General features: G+C 41.2%; 1 protein-coding gene across 1 annotated transcript in view; it reads right to left on the reverse strand.

The window, feature by feature from the left end:
• DDC (dopa decarboxylase) overlaps positions 1 to 16,745 on the reverse strand; it is a 76,746-nt gene that overhangs the window by 45,872 nt on the left and 14,129 nt on the right. The window contains exon 2 of the mRNA XM_075022690.1: positions 8,906 to 9,142. Within this exon, the coding sequence (XP_074878791.1) occupies positions 8,906 to 9,106 (201 nt within the window). The 5' untranslated portion in view covers positions 9,107 to 9,142. The remainder of the gene's footprint in view (positions 1 to 8,905; positions 9,143 to 16,745) is intronic.

Here is a 16,745-nt window from a genome sequence, read left to right on the forward strand (position 1 = left end):
CTCCTCACCACAAAGTGAAACAATCCATTCCAGTATCCAATACCTTCTGTGGAAAATAAAACTATCATCTCCCACTAACAAGTTGTGATTTATGTACAATTCCAGTTTATATGTACTAATATGAGAGAACAACACAGTAACTGCACAAATTGTAGTCAATTGTCTTGCAGCAGCAATATTTAGAACTATCTTATGCAACATTTAAGCAGTTTTAAGGATCTGTGAGATACTTGATAGTGCTCCACAACTCCAGTCTAATAAAATTTGAAAACAGGAAATGTACTGCCACACTGCTGCGTTCAGTGGAAATAATGTGATACAATATGTTTGGCAAAAACAACTTTCACATTCAAGATAAAATGCAAATTTTAGAGAAAAAAAGTGCTTCTAGAGGATTAGATGGACTATAAGCAAGAATTCAGCAGAAAGCGTATAATATCTTTCCTTGGCCGGAAGTCCAGAGGCTGCTGAGTTACTGAAGCCTAGCCTTTTCTTATGCTGTTTTGTTTCCTTTTTTTCAATACTAGAGTTCTTCTGTTACAAGTGGAGGATGGTAAGAGCATACATTCTCTCTTGCCCGAGCTCAGTGTTTCCTTACTGTTCTGTTCCGCATTCCCACCTCTGATGAATTTTACCTTTCACACTCCCCTCTCTCCCAGCCTGTGATAAGGTTTCTGGTTCTGGAGCTAAATTGGGGATCACTGTACCACACTGTTCTGCATGCTGCGAATATCCCTTTATTTCCTCTTCTAACCCTCTTCATGCCAACAACTAGCTCTTCTTTCAGGAACATGCTCCATGCTAAGGGGAAACTGTCTTAACTCTTGTGTGCACAATGAATCAGATATTACTTTCTCTGCTGTAGTATACCATATATAATATTTCAGATAGCCCTGTCTCTTTCATATGAAAACAGCTCCTATCCACTACAATTTTCCACTGTCTAAACTAGCCCTGCACCTAGTATGTTCAAGATTTCACTTTTACTGGTCACTAGGTCCAAACCTGCTCAAATCAGGTATCCAAACACAAGCCACTGTGAACATTTTTTGCTGTATCTCATATCTGGTCAGGATCTCTTTCTTTGCTGTAACAAAGTGTCATGGTTTCAGCCCAGCCGGTAACAAAGCACCACGCAGCCACTGGCTCGCACACTCCCCCCCTGCCCCAGCAGGATGAGGAGAAAATATAAAGAAAGGCTTGTGGATCAAGATAAGGACTGGGAGGGATCGCTCCCCACTTAAGGTCATGGGCAAAAGACAGGCTCAACTTGGGGAAGGAACAAAATCGATTTAATTTACTACCAATCAAATCAAAACAGGATAATGAGAAGTAAACCCAAATCTTAAAACACCTCCCGCTCACCCCTCCCTCCTTCCCAGGCACAACTCCACTCCCAGTTTTCTCTACCTCGTCTCCCCCAGTGGCACAGGGGAACAGGGAATGAGGGTTGTGGTCAGTCCATCACACCTTGTCTCTGCCGTTCCTTCCTCCTCAGGGGGAGGAGGACTCCTCCTCACTCATCCCCTGCTCCACTGTGGGGTTCCTCCCACAGGAGACGGTTCTCCACAAACTTCTCCAGCATGGGTCCTTCCCACGGGCTGCAGTCCTTCAGGCACAGACTGCTCCAGCACAGGCTTTCCCATGGAGTCACGGCCATCTTGGGGGCCATCCCCCGCTCCAGCGTGGGCTCCTCCCCACTCCCCTCCATGGGCTGGGGGGCACAGCCTGCCCACCACAGGCTGTAGGGCCATCCCTTCCTCCTGCGTTCCTGTTCCTCCTCCTTCCTCACTGACCTCAGCACCTGCAGAGAGGGTCCTCTCACATCCCACTCCCCGGGGGTTCCCCTTCTTAAATCTGCTCTCCCACAGGTGTTACCACTCTCACTGATGGGCTCGGCCTGGGCCAGAGGCAGGTCCGACCTGGAGCTGGGGAAGCTTCTAGAAGCTCCTCACAGGAGCCACTCCTGTGGCCCCTAACCCACTACCAAAACCCCACCACACAAACCCAGTACACAAAGTTTTAGAGCACTTGTGGCAAACACCTTCCTTTACAAATCAGAAAAAGATAGGATGGCACTTGGTTCTTCACAGAAAAATGATAAACAGATAAAAAAATACCCAGTAAACAGCAGTCCCTGATAGGACCCCCCCCACACAGATGTCCACTGACGTCCATAATGAGCCAGGACTGCCACTGTTCATCTCCCCAACTCTAATCCTCTGTGATCTGTAAGACTTGTGACATTTATCTTGGGTTAATCAAGTTAAACTGCCTACTTGCTGGGAGCCATTTGTTTGATAAAACACAGCAGATTCCAGTTGCACCACTCACACAAAGAGAAAAAGCCAAAAGCCCTAGGGCAAGTGCAGCTGTGGTTCTTCCTCCTGCCTCCCCTTCCCCCTTCTCTTGAAGCAGCTGTAAAATTCACTTCTTTCACCACATTGGAACAGACACACTTAGTCAAATATTGCAAAGAGTGTGACATAATTGATGTTTGTATTTTCAGCCCTCTGCTGATAAACAGTGATACACAAGTGTCTTGAGTTCAGTAATTACCACTCTAATGCTTCTCAGAGACATTTTATTTCCCAGATTTCTTCTAAGGATGTCTTTCTTTCTATGGCTTGCTTAGTCTAAGAGTCTTCCTTTACCACACACTAAGGATAGGTGCTTCAGCTGAAAGTTCATAGATTAACAGATCCAATCTTCAGTACTGCTCTTTGCAGTTATAACTAAACTTGATCATTTTTGGCTCTAAAAAAAGGGGAGATATATTTCAAGAGAACAAAGCAAGTCTGAGAGAGAAAGGTGACTCCCACTGATATTTTTATATGCAGATTCTTTCCATCTTGGCTTCCTACTGTGGAGATCAAAGTTCAGCAGTGGTTCCCCTCAGTCCTTGTGTTACATATTAGGAACTTAGCACCATTTTGGTCATTATCATATAGGGGACTGCCCTTTGAAGGTCTACATCCAATTTCACAAGAAATCTCCATAAAGTTTTACCACTCACGAATGCTTGTTCTCCTATAGGGTAAAGACAGAGATAGATACTGCATTATTGCTTTACACAATTAATTGATCCTTGCTCCTCTGAAGGAACACCATTTTCACATTTTCAATCATCCAGTAAGTACCAAATATCTGAATGCAACTAACACAGTAAAGATGTCAACATGAAGGAAACAAGAATCACTTATGGGCCACTGATAGCTTATGGGCAAAACAAGGTTTTACGACCTCTGTCATATTACTTATTCTCTCTGAAGAAGCCCAGTTCCTCATTTATAAAACAGAGATAAGACATTCCCAGGTGAAACACTGGAAAAGCACTATAGCTGAAAAACACTAGATGTACTTATGAATGTTATTCTTGTCAGGAAAAAGATGGGAAGATTAAGGGAAAATATAATGGGGGCAGATTGTCCCTATAGCCAATTTCAAAAGTCCCTAAAATGAATTACTAATAATTTTAAAGGCCTCTAAACCAAATGTGACCAAGTCTTCCTATGCTAAGCTCTTACTATACTCCCTGCCTCCACATGTTTGTACAGCATCATCATTTTCACACTTCAGTTTCTGTGAGCACAGCTAACAGAGGCAGCCAACAGTTGCAGCAGTTTGTGCAGCACTGTGCACAGAAGAGGTCCAGAAACCCTGCTAAGGTTAGTGTACAGGGGCTCTGCAGGGGTGGTGACGCTCCACAGGGCACAGTCCCCAGCAGCAACTGGAACAACTACCCCTGGGACATCACAGGTCTCAATCTAGACTAAGCTCCCTAGGAAGTACGCAGCTCTGCAGGCCTGGGATTGCAGGGATGATGGGGCCTCTTGCCAAGGCCGGGGCAGTGGGAGATGGTCTTCTAGCCTGCAGGAGGTATACACTGGTGGAGGGTCTGTATTTTACACAGCATGAGGAGGTCAGCAGATTGTGCAGTATCAGAGATGACAAAAAAGAGATTGAGTGGATCTTCCTTGAGATATAACACAAGGCATCTCAGATACAAGAGCCTGAACCCCAAAACGTACCAAAGGAGGGGCAGTCAGAGTCTCTGCTTATTGGCTTGGAAAATGGAGTTCCACGATGGTGATGGGTAGAAGCTTGCAACTGCTGGCACCAGGAGGAAGGCTTCTGCTCCACCTGCAGATCTGCAACTACAGAATAGGTTCAGTGCCCTAGCTGCAGAGGGGCTGGGAGCCCTGCTGTGTCTAGTAAAGCACCCAAACAATCTGAGTGCTCATCCTGGTGTTGACAGCAGGGATTTTGGTTTTAAGACCAGTGGGACCCTCTTTGAAGATCAACTCCTAGGAAGGATCCACCTGAACAATTGGGGCAAAAATAGCTTTGCAGACAGGCTGGCTAACCTGGTAAGGAGAGCTTTAAACTGGGAATGATGCAGGGAAGGAGATGAAAATCCACAATCAAGAGAGGAAGGTGGACTGAGGTGGCAAGCAAAGGGTGAAGTGTAATGTAGACAAGAGAGATCTTGAAAACAAGATAGGACTAAAGCAGACCTGCCCCAAGTGTATGCACATAAATAAGTGCTGAGAGGACAGCATTATGGGGGGAAGCTCTCCTATCTTTTCTGGGAAATCAGCACAAGGAGGCGCCTCTCTGAGGCATCTGTATGCTATGGCATGACACACAGGGAACAAACAGGAGGAATTAGAAGGTTGTGTGCAGTTACAGGGCTGTGATCTCACTGGGATCACAGAGATGTGGTGGGATAGCTCATATGACTAAAGTGCTGCAGTAGATGAGGACAGGCTCTTTAGGAAGGACAACCCAGGAAAGCGAGGCAGGGGAGTGGTCCTTTATGCAAGGGAACAGCAGGAATGCTCCTAGGCACTGCCTAGGAATGGACAATGAGCCAGTCAAGAGCTTGTGGGTCAGGACTGGTGGAGATTCCAAGATGGGCAACATTTGGGTGGGTGTCTGCTACAGACCACCTGATCGGGAAGAAGTACGTGAGTACAGCATTCAAACAGCTGGAAGAAACCTCATGTTCGCAGCTCATAGTCCTCACAGGGGACTCCAGCCAAGCTGATATCTGCTAGACAGACAACACAGCAGGGAACAACCAGTTCAGGAGGTTTCTGGAGTTCACTGATGATCATTTCATAACACAGGGAACTGTGGAGGAACTGATGAGGAGAGACACGCTGTGGGAACTGGTCATGGATGTAAAAGTCAGGGGCAGCCTTGACTGCAGTGACCATGAGATGGTGGAGTTCAGAATCATGAGAGCAGGAAGAAAGGCACAAAGCAGATCATAACCCTGGGCTTCAGGAGAACAGGCTTTGGCCTGTTATGAGACCTGCTTGGAAGAATCCCAGGGGAAACAGACATGGAAAGAAGAGTGGTCCAGGAAAGCTAGTTGATTTTCAAGGAATACCTCCTCCAAGTTCACAAATGATCCACCCCACATGCAGGAAGTGCAGCAAGAGCGGCAGGAGGCCTTCACAGATGAACAATTAGCTCCTGACAATGCTCAAATGTAAGAGGGAAGCATATAAGAAAAGCAAGGAGGGTCAGGTGACCCAGGAGAGGAGGGCTATAAAGATACTGTCTGAGTATGTAGGGACAGGGTTAGGAAAGTCAAAGCCATCTAGAGTTGAATCTGGTGAGGGACGTGAAGGGCAACACGAAAGTCTTCTGCAGGTTCATCAGCATTAAAAGGAAAGTAAGGAAAATGTAGGTCTGCTGCTGAATGGGGTTGGGGACTTGGTGACAAAGGACAGGGAAAAGGCTGAGGTGCTCAATGCCTTTTTCACCTCAGTCTTTCTGGTAAATTTGTCTTCAGGAATCCCAGGCTCCTGAGACTCATGGGAAAAGCCTTGATCAAGGAAGACCTCACCTGGAGGAGGATTAGGTTAGGAAACATTTAAATAAGCTGGACATACTTGAGTCCATGGAGCCTAATGGGGTGCACTCACAACTGCTGCACGAGCTAGACGATGTCATTGAGACCACTCTCAAATATCTTCGAAAGGTTATGGCAACTGGGGAATGTTCTTGAGGACTGGAAAAAAGCAAATGTCACTTCTACCTTCAAGAAGGGCTAGAAGGAGGATCTGGGAAACTACAGGCCTCACCTCAATCCCAGAGAAGATGACAGAACCTTGAAGCTATTTCCAAACATATTAAGGACAAGAAGGTGACTGGGACTAGGCAGCAAAGATTTATGAAGGGGAAGTCATGCCTAAGCAACCTGACAGCATTCTACAAGATGACTGTCTTGGTGGACAAGGGGAGAGCACAGGATATTGTTAAGACTTTCAATACTGTCTCCCATAACATGTTTACTAGATAAGTGGACAGTGAAATGGAGTGAAGACTGGCTAACTGCCAGACTCATAGGGCTGTGATCAGTGGCATGAAGTCCATCTGGAGGCTAGTGGTGTACCCCAGGAAACAATACTGTGGCCAGTACTGTTTAACATCTTCATTAACGATCTGGATGATGGGACAGAGCACACCCTCAGCAGTTTTGCTGATGATATAAAACTGGGAGGAGTGTTTGATACACTGTATGGTCATGCTGCAATTCAAAGGGACCTCAACATGCTGCAGAAATGAGCCAACAGGAATCTCATGAAGTTCAACAGAGAAATGCAAAATCCTATACCTGGGGAGGAATAACCCCCTGCACCAGTACAGGCCAGGGATTGACTGGCTGGAAAGCAGCTCTGCAGAAATGGACCTGGGGGTCCTGGTGGACAAGCTGAACATAAGCCAGCAATGTGCCCTTGCAGCAAGCAAGGCCAACAGCATCCTGGGCCATGTTAGGAAAACTGTTGCCAGCAGGTCAAAAGAGGTGACCCTTCCTTTCTACTCAGTACTGGTGAGGCCACACCTGGAATGCTGCTGTGTCCAGTTCTGGGTTCTCCAGTACTAGAAAGACTTGGACATACTGGGGTGATGCCAGTGAAGGGCCACGGAGATGATTAATTGGAGCATCTGTCATATGACGAGAGGCTGAGAGAGCTGGGATTGTTCAGCCTGCAGAAAGCTCAGGGGGTATCTTGTTGATGTGTATAAATACCTCATGGGAGGATGTAAAGAAGATGAAGCCAGGTTCTTCTCAGTGGTATTCAGTGACAAGACAAGGAGAAATGTGTACAAATTGAAATACAGAAAATTCCACTTAAACATAAGAAAAAGCTTTTTTACTGTGAGGATGGTCAAACTTTGGAACCGGACAACAGAGAGATTGTGAAGACTTCATCCTTGGAGATATTCAACACCCAATTGGACATGGGTCCTGAGCAACTTGCTCTAACTGACTGTGCTTTGAGCAATGGGGGTGGACTAAATGATCTCCACAGGTGCCATCCAACCTCTACTAGACTATGACTTTGTGATTCTGTGCTCATGTGAGTCTTCAGTATTTAGTATAAACAACACAGGCAGAATCAGAGTTACTGTAAGAACTGGGATTTATGTACTTGTGCTCTGTGTGTCACAAACACTAACACTTCACACGAGAGGAAAGTTTTGGATAGAATATTTCTTCTTCAGAATATATCACTGTAAAAGTAAGTTTATTTGCAGGGCATGTAAATATCAAGAAAAAATGATTTAGTTAAAGAGGGAACAGGAGATGTTGATGAGATAATTGGAATTCAATGTCTCACTTTCTATTCTCAAACGATTCATCTCTTATTTTTCAATTTGATATTTTATTGAATGTTCTCAAGTGTTCAAAGCAAAGTGTTTTCTGTTCTACTTCACAGACAAAAAAATTTGGTTAGTATTTTCCTCCAATGAAAAAGAAAAGACTATCATATCTATGAGCAGCGATGAAAGTATTTGCATGTGTTGGACATAATTCTCTTATCTAATCTGCACTGATTTAATTCTGTTGGATTTAAGACTTCATCCACAAGTCTTTGAGAAGAGTGGAGAGATTTCCATTGACTTCAGTGGAGCTTTTGCCTGTGAAATGACAGCAGGGTTGCCTCCAAGGGAAACAAGATAAAGTCATATTGAATATAAAATATTTACATTGGTCAATGAAGAGGAATTGGTATTATAATACACTGACTAAACACATTTGCAGAGCAGTGGTTCCACGCCCAGTCACATAGCAATCATATCACCTACCTACATCCAGAGAAGCAACCCAAAGTGGTTATTGGAGAGATCCAAAGGAGAGATTCCTCACTAACATTTACTAATAAACCGGTCCTCTTCAAGCTACTTAGAGGCCTTAGGAGACAAGAATATATTTAAAAGAAAAAAGGTATACCATGAGTGGAAAAACAAGAAATATTCAGAACTGGACAAATGCCAGACACTTTGTTCTGCATTGTCTGTCCAACACTGATCTATCCAAGGACTAATATTTAGGTAGTGGCCATCTGCCTTAAAAGGTACTAGAAGAAGTTGACATTTAGGAGAGTAAGTCAACAGCAGAAGTATTGGGAAGAATCCTTTCTAGCCAACTCTGTAATAAAAAGAAGTCTCCTAAGAGAATTTTAACATTTAAAGATCAGCTTGAAGGAACACTTTAGGCACAGCAGACTAATAAAAATCCCATTTTATAAAATATTTACTGTGCTTTGCAAGTAGCAAAAATATCACATGAAATTGAAAGTTATGAAGCTTTGCCTTAACCAATTCAAGAGAGGAAAAGGGATTATTTCCAAAAGCAAGCCTCGCATGAAGCAAAAGAATGATTTGATTATTTCCAGCAAGAACAGAAAACATTAGTTGTGTAAAGTGTTAGATCATATTTAACTATGGATATAAAGCAGACTCTTGCCTTCTAAAAGCTAATCAGTGTGAGTACTTATGTTTGTAAGGTCTAGCTGCACAGTCTTGAATTCACACTTTCCTTAAAGTCTTTGAAAACCTAAATGTGGTATTGAACATTACACTACAGATCCATTTTTCTTACCCCTGGCATAATGATCTTCTCAATGTCTTTAAAGACATCCTCAAAGCTCTCAGGATCCTGGGGTGCGCAGTCTGGAATGAGGGGTCTTAGATATCCTGGTTCCACATCTGGGAAGACCTGTCTTTTATCTATCTTCTCCAGGTAATCTGCAATATAGTCCACCATCTCCTTCCCTCTCTTGCGGAACTCTGCAGCATCCATGGGTATCAGAGTTTAGGACTTATTATCAGAAAAACCCTAAAGAAAAGAAAAAAAAAAGAACAGTCACTTTTGAAGGAAAATTTTACTAGTTTTAACCTGTTATTCAGATGATTTATAGGATCACTTATATGGCCTTTTTGAAAAGACCATATGCTCTTTTACTTCTGCATATTAGGCCAATATCCATACAGTGTTGCACTCTGCCCCACGCTGGTATTAGCTGGACATTGTATAGAAGTAAATCACACTCTTAAATCTTTGATGCCTAGATCATGATGTAGATTAGCTTAATACAGATAGGCTGTATCTTTAGCACCGAAGAGCAGGAGAGGTATGTCAATGATGATTCAGAAATCACAGATTTAATCTGTACTGCTGCTGGTTGACACAAGGATGTGGCACTGTTATGTGGCACATAATCAACTGCCTCCTGCCTTATAAAGAAGAGATCTAAGAAAACAGCATGCTGTGTGTCTCTATTAAAATCTATAATAACAAGCTACAATAATCATAGTTATCACAGTGATCCACTGTGCTGCCCTGTCATTTTATCTACTTCTTGCATCCTGTCTTGCCTCAAAATTTAGCTTCTTTACTCTTTCACTGTAAATGCACACGCTGTACCATTAACAAAACCTTATTTCTTACCGAGGTTTTAATTAGAATTCTAATTGACGTGTACTGTATTTTGCAGGAAGATGTGAGGAAATTCTGTCTGGGGCTGTCCCTATTTCCAAGACGCTGGGCTGGAGCTCTAGGGGTGCTTTGAGCTAGGCAGAGACTGTGTGAGCACACCCAAGGCGACACATGGCTCAGATGAGGTGAGCTGAAGTTTGCCTGCAAAGTGCTGTGCAAACATAAATTCATATTGCTAGGGTGCCTGCTCCTGCCATCCTGGCCCACCCAACTTTTTTTACTGTATGTGGCTGTGCATTCTGAGTGCTCAGTGAATACAAAGTTGAGACCACAGTGCCTAAAAAGCATCCAAGAGACTTTATACACTCAGGTTGAGTGAGTGAAACTGTTCCTTGGGATCCAGTAAGAAAACTAGCAAGTGAAACAAAGATAGTCACTGCTGGTGTAAAGAATTACTATGCTTAGCTCACATACCATCAGATCTTCACTCTATAAGGAAATAATTATATTAAGCACAATGTGAATATTATGTAATTAAGAGACAATTTCTTAGATATCAGTTATTTGTGCTAAGGATTTGTAACTGAGGACATCACTTGGAGAAAAGAGAGATCCTTCTGGGCTTTATTACATTTGAATTAGTACTGTCACATGACAAAAGAAAGACATCATTGATAAACACCGTCCTAGAGACATCTCTGCTGCTACAAATAGAGGATCTGGGATTTGTATGGAGCAGCTGCTGCTGCTATTTAAGAAGGCAGGGTGCTGCTGGAGGTCATGAACCACTTCGGAAAGCAAGGATCTGCACAGTAGGGACTTCTAGCCCCCCACAGAATAGCTGTTCTTGTTGTTATTTTGTTAGAGTAATATTACCCTCTTTAACCATCATGTAAGTGTTTACTTGGCTCCCTCTACGCCTTTCTGAAAGGGGAATTAGGACCTTTCTCAGATCTTGCTACTAAGTTGCCAGAAACACATTACCAGTAGTCATTATGGTCCTCAGAGGATTCTGGTGGGCAGCTTTGTGTGTCATCTCCCCTTTGAAACACTGTGTTTAAGCAAGCAGTTTTGTTTCTACTCCTTTACAATCAGGATGTTTCCATTTCTTCAATATCCCCTAAATCTTATGTGCTTTTTCATTTAACATATCTTTGATTGTAGTTCAAAGTTTTAATAAAATTTCTAAATAAGTCAGCATGAACAGCAGCAATCAATATGTATCTCTGTGGCAGCAATATAATTACACCCCAAGGCTCAGTTCTTTGGTTTAGATATTTTTGCCAGAAGAAATCTAAATATTGTACTGTTTCACTTCTTTTTTAAAGTATCTCTAACTTAACCCTTAACTTATGCTACCATTATTTCTTTCATGCTACTTCATTCATCAGTTCATTTCTATAGCATGCTCTGAAGAACTTGCATGTGTTAATCTGTTTGTTTTTTTTCCTCTGGCTTCAGAGATGAAAGCTGTGAAAATAAGTATTTAACCCATGACTGCCAAATTAGTGGGAGTTGCATGAGACTGAACTGACTCAGTACTTGAGGATTTGGTGTTTCTAGCACTACTGTTGCTCACCACTGAGTTACAGTTATCCCTACTGACTTTTACACATGGATCAGTTCAGCTGAACTGAACATTGAGTAGCTGCGGGTCCAATGGACCGTCAGTACAATGTCAGAATAGTATCACTATACTACTCCAGCTTTATTTTGTATCAATGAAATATAGGGCATCATTTAACATGGAAGACTCTGTGGATAGCTTGGTCTTTTCTCAAAATATAAATCAAATGGCATAAATTAAATAGCATTGTGTGTAAGCTCGAAACAACTCACAAACACACAGACAAAAATACTTTATCATATTACCACAACATAGATACTACGTTATGTATAGCTTGTGACCATTTTTCTACCACCTAGATTTTTTTGTATGTGAAATTTCTTTCTATTCCAAGTAATATTTGCATCATCTTGTTCCTATATAGTATAGTGATATAATTTATTGTCATTTTATTATTAGCAGTTCGGACCAAGTTCTTTTTGGATATCAGGATAAGCAAATAAAATTTAGATCTAAGCGTCAGATACACATTCTATGGTTTCAGCCTATGACCATGGAACTGAAATTCGTCAACTCAGTTTGACAAAATACACATTTTAGATAATCACTGAGATCTTATTTGTTATTTGCCAACTATAGTTCTTCCCAAGAACTGGAGGGTTCACTGGCTCATCCTAACGTTGTTTTGGCTGCAATACTTCTGTCATAAGTCACTGTTGCAATAGCATTCTCAAAATTCAGGATAAAGAATTACATTACAGGGGAAACCCACTGTTTTACATGGGAGAAGTAATTGAACCAGGAAGCTTAAGCATAAAGAATGGGAGGATGAACCATCCATCTCAAATCTGTCATAGTTGCTGCAGTGTTATAAATTGATATAGACTAGTATCTAGCTAACCTCAAATGAACTTTCAATTCAGTTTGATCCAGTGAAATACATCAATCTGCTTCAATCTGAAGCAAAGTATTTCATTCTTCTTTCCCCCAAAGACAATGCTGAGAAATTAAAATCTATCTAAACACCTATCTATTTTAATGTATCCATGCATCTTCTTTCCTAAAAGTCCCTGCTTGAAAGTTCCTTACCTATTGTAATATACATATCTCACCAGGAACCGTGAAGGCATACCCCTTGCAAGAACACAGCGGTCATTTACATTTTCCTTTTCACCTCCTATTTTATATTTGTTCTTCTGTGAGTGACAAGACCCACTTACACTCTCATCCCTATTTTTATTCTTTTCCTCCACTGTTCATTATAGATCTCACTTCATCTGCTTGAAAGTATTACTTGCTATGGAAGCCACATCCAGTAGACTGAATATCTGACAACTGTAATGCTTACCAGTTAGTACTATAAAAATGCAAATTACTTCACCTCTACCAGTACAGAATATTTCTCTCTTCTACCTCTAACATGCATATACAACACATGTACAATGCAACAACAGAATGCATAGAGAGCAAGCTTCCCTCTATGCCGGTGTATTTTAAAAATCTAGAATGTGATTTTTCTAAGAAGCAAAATACCTCAGTCAACTCAGCCCTTAGGGTTTAAAATGAAAATACTATTTGAGAGCATCCATATTTTTTGAAGGGCTGAGCATTACAATCTGTGTGTACTTGAAATATCTACTTAAGTCAAAGGGACTTATACTGCAAAATAATGCAGGCCACTTTTCTGAAACTAAACGGAAATTTCAGGGAAACTGAGCCTCTCTCTAGAGTATTTAATAGCGGTCTGTTTTCTTGAAGGCCTATAAGAGTGATAAAGGCTCCATGCTCGCAGGGATCCCACACCTCCCAGGATGAATTTCAGCATATTCAACATCTGCCAGCTGAGGAGATCACAACTTCTCGGGAGGCACCCTGCCTAATTATCAACCTCTACTACTTTGTAAGCACGGTCTGTATTCAAATGCATCAACAGCCTCACTCTATGATCGATGAAATACAATTTTACCAACATACATTATGTCTGAGTACTTTTGTCCCCAGCAAGAATCAATGGATATAGTCACCACTGCATACTTCTTCAGATCAAGTCCTACTTTACTGGAGAAGGTTGAGTTTTGCTCTTAACTTCGGGTAGAAACAACAATCGTGTTAAACCTTAAATGTTATCAATGTATCTTTTTTTATCAATACATAAACTCTTTGCTCTCTAATTTTGCTGGAATTTGTCACAGGACAACTACACTACACAATCTAAAGTTGACATATCCTTTGCTGCTTTGTTTAAGCTACTCTTTCTACCTCAGCGCACTGAAATTAGAACATGACAACATTTTATTTTAGTGAAGTTACCGAAAATTGTTGTTGGTCTTTAGATCGTATATTCAGTATAATGTTCATTTGCGAACTGTTTTCTACTTTATTTCAAACTGAACCATACAAATGAGCAGTTTATGCACAATTAAGTATTAAATACATAAATACATTTATAGGTATAATATTGTGTTATGTAGACAACATTCAGCTTATTCATTATTTCTGTTAAAAAGTATTGTCTATAATTTTAGAATCTGCTTTTTATATTAACTAAATAAAAATGCAAAAGATCTCTAAATACTACTAGGAAATTTGTTATGAGGAAGAAAAAGAGAACAAAGAGGAAAAGGGGAAAAAGAGAACAAATGAGGAGAGATGTATATTCAACGTATTATAATTTTATGAGTGCCCGTTCTCCAGTTCATCAAAGTAAAATAAAGAATGGCTAACATAATAAAATCTTTTAGCAGCTCCTATTATTAAATACAGAAAGGAAGAATGCATAGACCCATTAATAGCACCTTAAACCGATAGCTGCATTGTCTCAAAAAAAGTAATAACTGTGTATATTTCCAATAAATGAGACAAGTGCACTTTCCATTCTGCCAACTGATTGTTGCAGAATATATTGAAATTTAAAGGCTTGTGGTGCTACAGTGACATCGCTGAAGCCATGAGGACTTTCTGTGCTATTGAACCCAACTGAAGGTTTTTGCAGCTGTTGCTACTGTTAAGCTCAACTTCTACTATTAGCAATAGAAGTATTGCCTGAATAAGGACTGTAGGATGAATTTTAGATGAGCATGAGTAAAAAGAAGCTGGATCTACTCCGTATTTCTACCTTTGCACAAGCCAAGAATTAGGTATATATGTCACAGGCTCTACATTTCATTTAAAAATTTCATTTTCCAGTTAGAAGTTGCTGGTTTTATTCATTGCTGTCACTGGCACAGTCTGCAACTTAGTAATCCTCCCTTCTGAGGTCTTATTACAGTGATGGGAAAGTGTTATTTCTAAGGAAAACCCCACCCTAAAAAGTCATGCATTGAATTTATCTTGAAAATTTTATTGTTAAAAATATTTGGCAGAGAATTTCTCAAAGTCTTCTTGGTTGGTCAGAACTGTTGCACTTGGAAAGACAAGATATAAACTTTTGGATACATGGGAGTTGGCATAAATGCACATAAACAGTTATAGCTGACATACATCATATGTAAAAACAAGCAAACACAAAATTAGAGGTGCCCAGTACATGGTGCAAACTTAGGTTAAAAAGAAACGCTTTTTGAGTATCATGGATTATCCCTAAAATAACACAGGCTGGCTGTTTATTAGCCAAGCTCCCACTCTAAGTAACCACTTCTTGCATCAATCCAAACGGACCTGCTCGAATTCAATAACGACAAAGCATGAAGGACAAAGAATGTTACTTACAGTGAGTTGGTAAGGTTTTTCCTTCCCCTCTGTCTTTCTCACTGTCTTTCTTTCCTCCTCTGTGACAGCTATAAAGCGCAGAGGATGCAGTTGCCGGCGTCCATAGGCAGCGTATCCGCGTCCCCTCAGCCTATCACAGCTGAGCGCTTTGCATTCAACATGCAGCAGCAGCAGCATCTCCCCCTCCTCCCACACCTCCTCCAAAATATACTTAGCAAAAAAGCTACCCGAAAGGCAGATGGAGCTGACCGAGAAACGGCCATTGCCGACGTTAACTGCGAAGCGGTGTGTGTTTCCTTCCATGAAGTCCAGTAACGAGTCTGACAGCGAGTGTCTGATCACACGCTCCTGGTCTGTGTTACACACACACTTCAGGACTTTTCTGCTGTGGCTGTTGCTGTAGAAGCAAGTGCTTTGAACTGCTTCTGTGAAACATTATTTGCAGGAGAGAAACACAGGTATGGTTGAAATACCACTCAACTGACTGCAAGCTCTGAACAGGTATACATGTGGGATTAACATCCTCGGATATGCTGTATCTAACTTTTTCCAGTTTCTCTCTTTCACCATACACATGCTTAAAAGCAGTAGTAAATGTTCAAGATTTGTTCCCCTATTCTAAAACAAAAGTTTTACAGGGAGTTCTCTTTCCTAGATGAATCCAGGTAACTGCCTGGCATTTTTATTTAGTTTGAGTTTGTTTTAAAAAATACTACCAGCATTTCATAGTCCTGAACAGCTTATAGACAGGTAGTGTGGCAGGAGATCTGGGACAGCCACTGCTCCCAGACTGGTCTCTAGTGCACTGCAGGATTACAGCCAACCTTTCTGTGAAGGAGGAAAAAGTTCTGGCTGTCATGTATTTTAAAACTATCATGGCTGTGTTTGCTGTTATAATAAGGCCAATTATAACTCTGCTACGATTCTGAAAGAGCCGATTCAAAATAAAAACAGGACCTAAAATTCACAGGTCAGCCTGAGGCTCTCATTGCGCTTGTGCTTGATGTTACTCTGTGACCTGACTTGCATTTTCAGTTCTTGGGTTGTGCCTGCTGTAGTGTCTATAATGCAACGTCTATAATCTTGAAAGCATCAAGAAACCCAGAGTCAGTTGCAGCTGGCTCTCAGTTGTTTTCCACTGCAAATCAACTCCTGAGTGCGCAGGGTTACAGCCTGGACAAATTGGGACCCCATAAGAAATAAAAGGGTTTGGAGATTTTTCCTATTTTTTTTTTTTCTTTCTCCCTGAATTCGCCTGAAAAGGCTGAAAATTCCAAATATGTTGTAAGGGTATAAGAGATGCAGAAACTGAAGATGTCTCTAGTAAACATAAAGATAACTCGAATCTAACGTTAATGTTTCATCCAAATGGCTTGCAAAAGGTAAATAACTTTCAAAGGAAATTAAAAATGGAAACTAAAATTAAGATCTGAGTATTAAAATGCTGGTTTAATCAATCAGAGTATTGAAATACCACCTCAAAGTCATCTGATGTGTTTTTACTTCCCTGCTGTACCTGTAAGTTATCTTAAAAGTTGCTGTGACCAGGCAATAATTGCATTTTCTATTGAAATGGTTTTTTTTTTTATTTTTCAGGAAGAAAAAAGGAAATAAAGTGTGAGAGGTACAACAGGCAAGGTGGAAAAAGGGAATTAAATGCCCTTCTAAAAAGCATAGCCCATGTCTCTCTCTGAGTCTAGTAGTTCTTCCGGCTCGTACTACTTTTCA

The sequence above is a fragment of the Buteo buteo genome, chromosome 3, assembly GCF_964188355.1.
Source record: "Buteo buteo chromosome 3, bButBut1.hap1.1, whole genome shotgun sequence".
NCBI classification, from domain to species: Eukaryota; Metazoa; Chordata; class Aves; order Accipitriformes; family Accipitridae; genus Buteo; species Buteo buteo.